The sequence below is a fragment of the Micromesistius poutassou genome (genome assembly GCF_964030765.1).
Source record: "Micromesistius poutassou genome assembly, chromosome: 14".
NCBI classification, from domain to species: domain Eukaryota; kingdom Metazoa; phylum Chordata; class Actinopteri; order Gadiformes; family Gadidae; genus Micromesistius; species Micromesistius poutassou.
The window spans coordinates 19068991-19081395 of record NC_140284.1 but is presented as its reverse complement, the minus strand read 5'-3'; the positions used below and the strand labels follow the sequence as shown (position 1 = coordinate 19081395).

The 12405-nt window shown below is 45.4% G+C and overlaps 1 protein-coding gene across 2 annotated transcripts in view; it reads left to right on the top strand.

The window, feature by feature from the left end:
- Positions 1–7511, top strand: part of adcy5 (adenylate cyclase 5) — a gene marked incomplete at its 5' end in the record, with an annotated part of 50999 nt that extends 43488 nt beyond the window's left edge. Inside the window, 11 exons of one of the 2 annotated variants that reach the window (XM_084478835.1) lie at positions 1–31; positions 746–833; positions 1595–1711; positions 1861–2019; positions 2715–2890; positions 3460–3480; positions 3913–4045; positions 4465–4728; positions 5091–5295; positions 5801–5925; positions 7178–7511. The exon at positions 1–31 is cut by the window's left edge and continues 67 nt beyond it. In XM_084478835.1, the coding sequence (XP_084334961.1) occupies positions 1–31; positions 746–833; positions 1595–1711; positions 1861–2019; positions 2715–2890; positions 3460–3480; positions 3913–4045; positions 4465–4728; positions 5091–5295; positions 5801–5925; positions 7178–7306 (1448 nt within the window). In that variant the 3' untranslated portion in view covers positions 7307–7511. The remainder of the gene's footprint in view (positions 32–745; positions 834–1594; positions 1712–1860; positions 2020–2714; positions 2891–3459; positions 3481–3912; positions 4046–4464; positions 4729–5090; positions 5296–5800; positions 5926–7177) is intronic. The other variant, XM_084478836.1, reaches the window with a different exon arrangement.
- Between the last annotated feature and the right edge of the window lie 4894 nt (positions 7512–12405).

Sequence of the window (12405 nt, the reverse complement as noted above, 5' to 3'; positions counted from 1 at the left end):
TCTGCCTCATCCAGATCGTCATCGTACCGCAGTGAGTCCACACACACACACACACACACACACACACACACACACACACACACACACACACACACACATATACATACATACATACATACATACATACATACATACATACATACATACAAACGATTGTAACTATTAATGTTCACATCCGGTAGTTTTCTTTGCTTTTATAGGGGAATACTCTATTGGTTTTTCCCCAAGAACCTTTTGATTAACATTTCTTGTTTGACCCTACTCATTATACTCAAATTACACCAAATTGCATTTGACAGAATCAATTTAAATTCAACAATGGCCCTCTCTTGGTCCATCAATATCAGAGCCACACACACACACACACACACACACACACACACACACACACACACACACACACACACACACACTACCACCTGTTGTACTTTAGAGCATCATAGAGATTTTTCTAGGACAAACTTGTAATGCACATCACTTGCTCTATGTAGCAGAGAAAGTGCTGTTTACTCCACTCTGTCTCCTCTTGTGTCTTTCATCTGCCTTGTGTGCACAATCACGCACACAAGTTTCAGTCTGCATCATTAATTTAGTAAACATACGGCAAGATGAAAGCACAGTAGCATACCACATACTCAGGCTTAACCATCCAGCCATGCTCAGAATGTCTCTCTCTCTCTCTCTCTCTCTCTCTCTCTCTCTCTCTCTCTCTCTCTCTCTCTCTCTCTCTCTCTCCCTCTCTCAGCTCCAGTGTGATGCTGGGTTTCTTCATCACCTGTCTGATAATCCTGATGGGTGTCATGTTCGTGTCAGCTGTCTACTCCTGTTTCGGGGTGAGTGGCAGCTGGTTCGGCTCTGACAAATAAAATCCAAATGATCAAAATGCAACTAGTCTGTGAGATTGGCTATTGTGAGATTGACTATTGTGAGATTGCGGGGCGCCAAAAACATGTTCCAAGGAATGAAAAGGTTTTGACAAGTAAGACCCATTGTTTGACAATGGCAAACAATTTTGACCCATTGTTACTCTGCCCCAATTCTTTGCTTTTACTGGTTTGGCTCCCCTTGCATTTGCATTTGTAGCCAGCCATTGGTCCATCGAGTTTATTAAGAAACTGTTGGCTTGTTTGAACAGAAAGTGTATCTGATATGTACTGTTTATTAGATAGATAGATAGATAGATAGATAGTCCTTTATTAATCCCCCTTAGGAGAAATTCACAAGTGACCAGCAGTACAGTGGGAAAAGAGAGTGTGAAACAAGAGTATATATACAAATAAATTTACCAATTTGAAATAAAATATAATAAAAACTATTAGAATAAGATAAACATACTATATACATGTAACTGTCTGTTTGTAGGTGACTTGTGCATTAAAAAATAAATATGACTAAGTATAAATGTGCTGATGTGCTCCTGAGGTATCAGCTAGGGTGAGCAAGCACATACACACACATGCATGCTCACACTCCCATAACGTGTGTGTGTGTGTGTGTGTGTGTGTGTGTGTGTGTGTGTGTGTGTGTGTGTGTGTGTGTGTGTGTGTGTGTGTGTGTGTGTGTGTGTGTGTGTGTGTGTGTGTGTGTTCCTCAGATGTTCCCTGGGTCTCTGCAGAACCTGTCCAAGAGGATCGTCCAGTCGCGGCTCAACAGCACGCTGGTGGGCGTGTTCACCATCGTCATCGTCTTTCTCTCCGCCTTCGTCAACATCGTGAGTTCAGTCTTTAACTAAGAAGGCAAAAAAAAAAAGACTTGAAATCATTTAATAAAAAGAGCAAATGAAAAACGCTGAAACATGAACCTGACCTGAGCGTCACGTGCACCGCCGCGGTGACCCTGCTGTACTCCTGACCCGTACAGTTCACCTGTAGCAGCCGGGACCTGCGGGCCTGCATCGGCGCCGAGCTCAACCTGAGCCTGGCCAGCGTCAACGCCTGCCACGCCCACATCCTCAACGTCACCTTCGACTCCCACCCCGACCTCTGCGACGACCTCTCCCCCATCTGCAGCTTCCCCGAGGTGTGTGTGTGTGTGTGTGTGTGTGTGTGTGTGTGTGTGTGTGTGTGTGTGTGTGAAAGAGTTTGTGTGAGAGAGAGAGAGAACACATTTGTGCAAACTGCATGCATCTCTGACCTCATTACTTTCAAGAAGTCATTTCAAGATTGAATGCGTCATGAAATTCATCATATAATCGCATCAGGATTGGATTCAATTATTTTGATAGGATTATAGCACTAGAACCCTGAATACAGGATATGAGCGCCACGCAGTCATTAAGAACAACGCCATGTTTACATTTTGAATACCTTTTTTGTTCTGATAAACGCTATAATTCAAACTTGATTCAGTGTGTCAAGGAGATATATCCACACATATGTTTTTGTGTATTTGTTTGTTTGTGTATGTGTGTGTGTGTGTGTGTGTGCATTCTCTGCCGTTCTTCCCCATAGGTCTATATGTGTACAACTGTATGTGTGTGTCCTCTGGTAGCTCCACACATGTTTCTGTGTTGGCACACTCCCTTCAGTACCTCTCTTTAGATATTCACACATATGGCTGTGTGTGTGTACTCTGCAGAACCTCTCTATAGATATTCACATGTATGTTCCTATGTGTGTTCCTGTGTGTGTGTGTGTGTGTTCTCTGCAGTGCTTTCCTATAGTTATTCAACGTATGTTCCTGTGTGTGTGTGTGTGTGTGTGTGTTCCCTGCAGTACTTCTCGTCCTGCGTGCTGCTGAGTCTGCTGGCCTGCTCGGTCTTCCTGCAGGTCAGCAGCCTCGGCAAGCTGTTCCTCATGCTCTTCATCGAGCTGCTCTACCTCCTGGTCATGGAGATCCCTGAGGTCAGCCTCTTCGACAACCAGGACCTCCTCGTCATGGCCAGCAGCATGTGAGTGCACCCCCGCGCGTGTGTGTGTGTGTGTGTGTGTGTGCGTGTGTGTGTGTGTGTGTGTGTGTGTGTGTGTGTGTCCTTTCCACATGTCTAGCTGTAACGTAAATCGTATTATGATAGTTGGAGTTGTTTGTACGCTGCGGAGCAGAATAAGCAGGTGATTACGTAAAATCGATGTGATAACTGACGGAACATTGAAGCATCAACAAAGCGTCTTCACCGATCTTACCGAACAAAACTTTTTGGAGCTCTGCGTTTGGATGCACAGACAACAGGCAGTTAAAAACATGGTTCATAATTTTGTGGCTCATTTTGGCCATCTCTTCATATTGTTTAACCTCTGCTGTGTTCAGTTGGTGAAGACGGCAGTTTTGTGATAACTTTTGGTAAAAATTAACCAACTTTTGGTTTACAGTCTTAGCCATCCGTCTGGCTTATGAAATCTTTTGGATCACTTGACTACACAACTTTAATACCTGTTGCAGGAATGTTTATCCTATTTATTGTGTGTTCTTATCAACATACGTGTGGTGAATTAAATTCTTGTTGTTTCTCTGTTCTTGCAGTAAGATCATCAATGGAACAAGGTGAGAGCTGCTTGAATAACTGTAGCAATAACCTCATTTTGTGTGGGCACACGCTAATCTATAATGAGAATATGAGAACATTTGTTGCAGTTTGTGTGAGTGTGTGAGAGAGAGAGAGAGAGGTAGAGAGAGGTTTAAACTAATTTCACTTACACTCACTGATGACGACTTTTCGTGTGCTAATTAGCAATGCCTCGAAGCAAAGTCGAGTGTGTGCGTGTGTGAGAAGATCAGTTGCATCTTTGCTCTAATGGAGAGAGAAAATGATAGGACTATACTTTGTAAACCTGCAATCTAGTAGTAAGCCATCACCACTCATCCACACCCACCCCATTCAAAGACAAGTGCAATAAGAAATGAAAAGAGGCTAACATGTAAGACCTTGTGTGTGTGTGTGTGTGTGTGTGTGTGTGTGTGTGTGTGTGTGTGTAGCTGTAGAGTGGACACCAAGGTTCCCCTGAAGATCATGACCCCGGTGGTCATCACCGTCTTCGTCCTGGCGCTCTACCTCCACGCCCAGCAGGTTGAGTCCACAGCCAGGCTGGACTTCCTCTGGAAGCTACAGGTGTGTGTGTCTGTGTGTGTGTGTCTGTGTGTGTCTGTGTGTGTCTGTGTGTGTCTGTGTGTGTGTGTCTGTGTGTGTCTGTCTGTGTGCGCACGCTGGAAATTCCGTTACTAAGTTCTCTTAAACAGACACCTTTAACATTTAAAATAAAAGACTCATTTTAAGTAAGGGTGAAGTCATTGAAAAAATGCAGAACCCTTAACGCTTAAGTCTTCAGTCTTGTTTTAAACTTTAGATGTGTAATAAAACATAAATTGTAGTCTCTGCAGCGGCGCTAAATGGCCACGGCTCCACAAGTCACAGAGAAAACAGAGGAAACAAACAAACAAATCAAACAACAACAGCACCGACCACCAACCACCCGTGCCCCCTCCACCCTCCCCCCCCCCCCCCCCCCCCCCGCCCCCCCCCCCCGCCAGGCGACGGAGGAGAAGGAGGAGATGGAGGAGCTGCAGGCCTACAACCGCCGGCTGCTGCACAACATCCTGCCCAAGGACGTGGCCGCCCACTTCCTGCAGCGCGAGCGCCGCAACGACGAGCTGTACTACCAGTCCTGTGAGTGCGTGGCCGTCATGTTCGCCTCCATCAGCAACTTCTCCGAGTTCTACGTGGAGCTGGAGGCCAACAACGAGGGGGTGGAGTGCCTCCGCCTGCTCAACGAGATCATCGCCGACTTTGACGAGGTGAGGGCGGGGCCAGAGCCGGGGGGGGCGGGGCCAGAGCGGGGGGCGGGGCCAGAGCCGGGGGGGGGGGGGGGGGGGGGCCAGAGCTGGGGGGGGGGGGCCAGAGCGGGGGGGGGGGGCCAGAGCAGGGGGGGCGGGGCCAGAGCCGGGGGGCGGGGCTACGTGGTGTCTGTTCGAGTCATGGGATTGGGTATTTGGTGTTTTTCAGGAGTACAGATCACGCCTTTTATGCGGTTCTGTTGGTTTATTGATCGTTTCATACACCTCTTGTTTTCTTCTCGTACTCCATCCACCCCCCCCCCCCCCCCCCGTGTCTCCCTGTGTGTGTGTGTGTGTGTGTGTGTGTGTGTGTGTGTGGGCAGATCATCAGCGAGGACCAGTTCCGCCAGCTGGAGAAGATCAAGACCATCGGCTCCACCTACATGGCCGCCTCGGGCCTCAACGACTCCACCTACGACAAGGCCGGCCGCACGCACATCCGCGCGCTGGCCGACTACGCCATGCGCATGATGGACCAGATGAAGTACATCAACGAGCACTCCTTCAACAACTTCAAGATGAAGATCGGTGAGCAAAGAGAGCAGCGCCGGACGGAGACCTCGTCGCTCAGGGGCGACTCGTGGATCCTTTAGGAGAAGAGGAGCTTCGTTCTGAAAGGGGAATTAATGATTCGATTGAGGCCTGGGCTGACTGTAGGTGTATTACATCCCACGCAGTGTCGCTCATCTAGGCTGTTTTATCAGCTGAGAAGAATGGGTGTCAGAAACGCCAGGTGGAGACAGAATAAACAGACCGCAGGCGTGAGAGATGATGCTTAGATGAAGTGTTAGATGGAGATGCTCCTCCATAATGCTCCTCAACTGTAGAGGATCAGCTCATAGTGTGTCGACATGTCAATTATAACTAGTGTAGTGAAGTAGGTCAGGGTATGTCGGCCGAAGTTATGCCCTGTAAGGTCATGTTATGACTGCATTGCAGTTCATTTTGAGGGCAAACTCAAAGATCAAAAGTTTGTCTGGCCAATAGGAGCGCTCGGTAACCTAAATAACTGTTTTGTGCGCGTCCCGGTCAGGGCTCAACATCGGGCCAGTGGTGGCGGGCGTGATCGGTGCCAGGAAGCCGCAGTACGACATCTGGGGGAACACGGTGAACGTGGCCAGTCGCATGGACAGCACCGGCGTGCCCGAGAGGATCCAGGTCAGTGGGGGGCTGGGGGCTGGGGGGCCGGGGGGCTGGTGGCTGGTGGTTATAAATCAAACAAAACACTAGAGATCGGGGAGTAGCACTAGATCATTGTTTTGTGCGAATGTCCGATGGCAGCGCTGATAGGTAGTGGAGGTCAAGTCGTACCTTCTGACCTCTTCCAACTTTGACAACACAGATTTGAAACCGGCGGACATTTGACTTTTCTAACGTCTTTGTTTTATTACTGGTATTGGAATGCACAACCATTTGCATAACGCTATTCACGTTAATCCCCATATCTACTGCACAACAGTGTCACACGCTAGATATAGTGATATAGGTTTTTGTTATGATTAATGTCTATTGTGGTTATCATCTTTGTAAACTGTAGCTTCTAATAACCCTCTTCTACTTCTGCTCAAAATTTCCAGCACTCTTCCGTTACCTCTGCGGTGCCCTCATTTCCTGTATTGAATAATTCATGTTCATTCTAATTTGGTTTTATCTAAATTAATCTTTCATTAAAAATAGTGTATTCATATATTTTTTTACTATTGGATATTAAATCATTAATGCACGATACCTCCTTTCTAATCAAAATGTGTAAGGCGCCCCACAATTTTAGGCTTTTAATTCTATCTATCCGTCATATGAGCTCATGTCCCTACTTTGGGCTAATTAGCATAGACACCATTACGAGGGCTGCTGATAGAGGATGACAAAGAGGGCATTAAATGTCATTAAAAAGACACTTCACTTGAGTTATTTTCCTTTTTTCTTTTCATTCTTTCATATTGAAGTGATCGACCTTCATAAAATAAAGTAAATTCCACGCTGTTGCTCGTCTAATGGATTTAAGGTTTGATGACGGTTCTGAACACAAACAGAAGCGCCCGCGGGCCCCAGTCCTGTGCAGGGCCCACGCACCGCCAACCACTGTGCACATTCAGAGAAGGCTGCACGTTTAAAAGAAGGATCATTGGTTGTATAGCGCGTTATGAAATAGATTCTTACATCAGAGCACCGCGCTCAGTCTAGCATTTATTTATTTAGCCTCAAGATGGCAGCAAACACACTTAAAGTAGCTTTGTATGTCATGTGTGGTTCAGTCCTTTAAAACACCTGCATCAGTTCAGGGTGATTCAACAGCAGCTGCCTTCTCTCTGGCCTTGACTGCGTGTCAGACCATCTACATGAATAAGAGATGGGGATAAACGCTGGAACAAAGCTAATGATCACACCCCCCTCCCTTCCCCCTGTCCAGGTGACCTCCGACCTCTACCAGGTGCTGAGCTCCTACAACTACACTCTGGAGTACCGGGGCGTGGTGACGGTCAAGGGGAAAGGGGAGATGATGACCTACTTTCTAACCGCCGGACCCCCCAGCAGTTAACCCCCGCTCACCCAGGGGACCCCCACCAACTGGGTGGGGCCGAGGGGGTTCTGAGGTGGGCCTCTGGGTCCCAATGACTGACGTTTTTTCACAAACACGGGGACATGGGGACGAGACTCTTGACCCTCCGGGTTCTCGGTGAACTCTTTTTGGTTTTCACGGCGTCGAACGCTCGTGAGGCTCTTGGCGCCCGCCGAGAGGGAGCAAGGAGGAGTCCGTACCCGGGAAGGGCCCACAGCGAGCGACCCCCAAAGACCCCAGACTCCAGGAGACGGGAGGATACTTGACGGCCGTGGGGGGGGGGGGCAGCGGGGGCGGCGGGGGGGGGCCGTGGTGCTTGAGGCGTGGTCTTCGGCGCGCCGTGCCACGCCGTGCCTCGCTCTGCGGTCACGCACTGGGGTCTGAATGCTGCTCCCAGTCCACCAGCTCTTTCTCTGGACGCCAAAGGATTAACTGAAGTGTTTAAAAAGCAAAAAAAACAAAACAAACAAAGCTAGTCTATTCTCTATTTTTATTTAGTCTCTCTCTCTCTCTACTCTCTCTCTCTGTGTTTCTCTCTCTCTCTCCTGTGCCCTGAGATATATTTACGTGTACAACGTACTGTTTAATGGGTGTATACGGAGAACGTACAATCAATGTGAGGACCAACATGGTTTGGGGTGTTGTCGTACATATACCGGTTTCAGGGGGTTGGGGTTTGGTCAGGAGAGGAGGAGGGCACTCACCAGCACTACGGAAGCCTTTTACTGGATATGACAATGAACAGAAGTGACAATGAAGATCTATTATGAAGTGGACAGGTTGCTGAGACACTGGGCAGGGTGGGCATGTGGAGCAATTGGTTCCTAAATGAAGAGGAGGAAAGAAAGACGGAGGTTGTTTTACAGAGCGCATATGGTCAGACAGGAATACAAATACAGACGCACACTGGTCAGACACAATCATGCACACGCAAGCACACGCACACAGACACAAGCCACATGCTTTAACTGAAGACCACTTTTCAAATAAGGATGTCAACAAAAAGCTTTTGTAAAACCGATCTTTGAAGAAAAAAAACCACCATACACTACGGGAAATTAGATTCTATATTTTGTAAATTAATATATGAGAGAGCAATCTATGAACACCAACGTGTATTTGGATGTACATAACAGTTACCCACACTGCGCACCACTAGCGATGAACATGGGCTGTCACCGTGTTGACTTTATGTTGCCATATTTCATTGCCTTTTTTTAATTTGATTTCATTCTATCTGCCTTTTTATCATGTTCACATCGGGGGAGTTGCATAAGTTCATGGCTTTGAGAGGCACGCACACACACACTACTCTTCTCATCACTGTGGGGGGCCAAACTGGGTCCCCGGAAGAGGGCGTGTCCCGGGGTTCTTTCATGTGGTTATGTGCCCCCCCCCCCCCCGCCGCATCTATAAATATTTATATTGATCCCCGATGAGAATGTGTCCGGTACGACGAGAGCTAGGGTGCCTCCCCTTAACTGGCGCTCTCTGATGGGGCTGCTCAAGACCCTTCAGCCCCCCCCCCCCCCTCACCCCTACACCCCCTGCTAGTTCAATCAGATGGTACGACCCAATGAATGTCCCATGATCTCCGATGAGGCCTTTGTAAACAAAACGAATAAAACAGGAAGTGATGCGTGAACTGAAGCGCAGACGGCGGCTGGTGTGCTCCCAGTGGTCAGAGCTGCGTTGTGGGGGTACTGCGGTCCCTTCAGTGTGTCCATCGCGGGGGTCCGCCGCTGTGTTTGCTCCTGTGGAACCCGTTTGCTTTAGCCGCTGGCAAGCGAGCCTGCCGTGATGTCTCCTGCTGGCACCTTTCTCCGTGACCCCACGTGACCCCGTGACCCCGTCCCCCTCCCGAGTCTCTTGTATTTTTCTCTAAGGTCATCACCATTCTGCTAAGCTACGGACTCATCCATTTTGTTCTACATTTGCCCGATGTTTTTTTTTTCTGTTATCCAGTGAAGAGGTGTCTATTTATAATATCAGTAAAGAAATCTGTTATGGAAATCATTCATAATTTGATTAATTTATAATGCCTTTTTTTATTAACTATTTTCTTCTATAAGTCATGGAAATGGAAACCGCTGTTATTCTTCAAACGTCACAGAAGTGGAGAGCGGTTGTGTTTTATTGATTTTGACAATGTTTGGCAGAATTGTCTTCAAAGCTAAGAAACAACCTTTAAAAGTGTCCTCCTGAGAGGAACCAAAGAGATGCACTGGATTCTGCTGCTCTCCACGGCTGTGACCGAACCCTCCGCTGCAATAATCACGCCTGCAAATCCGTACACCATACTCTGTCTAATGTCACCTACATCTGCCGTCCTGGTGTCTGTTGTTCACCCTTCAAAACCGTTTTCTTGACATTGTTTTGATTTTCGTTTCGTTATAAATGGGTGGATGCGTTGAACACGTGGTAATAAAGATTACATGCCGTTGATCCAGATTAAGCTTTGGAACCCAAATCAAGAAGGCTTTGGGACAGGTGGGCGACGGGGTGGAGCTCAGGTGCCTATGCTGAGTGGAGGTTTTGCATTCAAGTAAACCCAGCCTTAGCCTCTCGCTACATGGAAGGATCTACTTGATTTGGATTTGGTTCGACGAAGAAAAATTGAGTATGTTTTCAAAGATGAACTGTGGCTCGATTTCGTTTTTTTGTTTGTTACATTCCAATAAACTGCAAAAATGTTTTCGCACTTGAAGATATATCCAGTACCTTATTTTATCTGTGTTCTGGCTTCATGTGTGTTTTTTTTTAAACTTGATTCATGGCTATGGAGTGCGCATTATGAGAAACTACCCAATTTAGAATTTAAAACAACAGCACTTATACAGCACAAATTATTTTCTTTCAATAGTTTGCCTATATTCTCTGAGATAGGCCTACTCGTGTGTTTCTGGACATATCCAGTAGAGGGCAGCAGTGCTACATAACCGAAACAAACGATGCGCCTTTTTACTAATGTGTGTGTGCGATTTGTTATCACTCCACTAGATCCCTCGACCAACATGTATTTAGGTGAGTGCTGCAATCAGCTCTCAACTTTAGTTATTCTTAGGCTTTATTCTTTATTTTTTAATCTCTACAAATTGTGGGACCCTCCCTACCCTAATCCTTCTACACTTTACACCTAGAGAGCCCATTCCACTATTAAAATGTTCATGTTAGCTTGAAATCGCGTGCTACCATTCACATTTGTAAAATATATACAACTTTTTTTTAAGATATATTCTTTTAAAATATTTATCAATTTGTCAATTCTGCCGCCCATTCTCTGACTACTTCCGATTTTGCAACTGTCAATTTTTAACCGTTAACCTTCGTTAAAACATTTCACAAATCAACACACTTTGATCTTCAAATATATCAAAACAGTTTTTGACATAATTAATTACAGAATCAGTTTAATTTTAAACCCGCTTCGTGTATTTTCAGTTGGGTCTCAATGACTTCCGAGCGTGAGCATTCCACCCGCTCTAGCCAGAGGCGCCTGACCATTCAGCACTAACGGCTGCGGCCTGCGGGAAGGCAGAGTTGGACGTCCAACCACGCCCACATCCGGATTGGAAGGTCCAGCCCCGCCCACATCTAATACCTTTATCGTGCTAACGAAACTTACTGCATTTACGAGACCTGCGAACTCAGCCAAAAAAAGAAATATGAATTTAAATTTTGTAATATACATGTATACAGTAATATACATTTTGTAATATACAGGGGTAGTTCAGGATTTTGGACGGGTCTCATTTCCAAGTGAGCCAGTGTGTTATTTATCATTGGAGACCGTTTTCAACACTTTTCATTTAGTTTAATTTAGTCTAGAAGACATTTCTGCATAATAATAATAAATAATAAATAAATAAATAACATTTGGACCTGCGCGCATGTTTTTTTTTGGAATATTGTATTCCCAAAAATAGAAACACATGCAAACAAACAAATCAAAAATAATTATTAATAAATCAAATACCTGCTCAATAGATGTTGCCAACTCCTGCTGCGTTATGGGCTCTATCCGTCTTCTCTTCCTACGTAGAAATGTTATAGGGCTGACGCAAGATGCTTCTCATGAAGCATCTAACACATGAAAATCTTCAACCTTAACTATAGAAACTAGGAGTTTGATGGTACACACATTAACAATTTCAGATTTAAATTGCTGACCTGAGTGAAGTCAAAGGTCAAGTCCAGTGCCATGTGCATACTGTAATCCATATTATAAACAACGGTTTACATTCTTTTCATATGATAGAACAGAGTTGTTACTGTACATATAAACCATGTAAATTATCCTTTTCTCTTGGCACCTGCTTATGTTATTATGTTTGATGCCGAGGTGCACAATCCCATCACTTATTTATCACTTACTATTAGCATGAACACACCACAGTCCACGCTGCCTGCTTGTTCTGGAACATTCTGATAAAAAAGCCAGAGGTTATTGACAACTCAATTATATTTAAATACATCACCAGGCATATAAAAGTCCAACATTTCCATCACCTTGTTTGAAACAAATGCCCAGGATCCTGACACTCTATGTGTTGCAATGGTGCTATAAAATACTATTAAAGACCTCACATGATTGTGATGTGACGTGACCTTTGTGGGCAACATTTTAAACCGTTTAAGATTGCTGTTCCATGCTTCATTTTGAATAGCACCTCGTCCATCAGCACAGACAATCAATTGCCTATTAATTGGCTTCCATTATTGGTTTAAGTAACAGTGGAGCAGGTGTGCATAGTATGACTCCAGGCTGTGCTACCTTGATCGCCACAAATGTAATGAACACCAGAAGGCTTCTTTGAACACAGCAGAAGCAACATTGAACGGTTGCTAATTCTCTACTAGGAATATTGAACAGTTCTTAGATAGATAGATAGATAGATAGATAGTCCTTTATTAATCCCCCTTAGGAGAAATTTGCAAGTGACCAGCAGTACAGTGGGAAAAGAGAGTATATATACAAATAAATTTACCAATTTGAAATAAAATATAATTATATAACAAACTGTCCGTTTGTAGGTGACTTGTGCATTAAAAAATAAATATGACTATAAGTATAAATG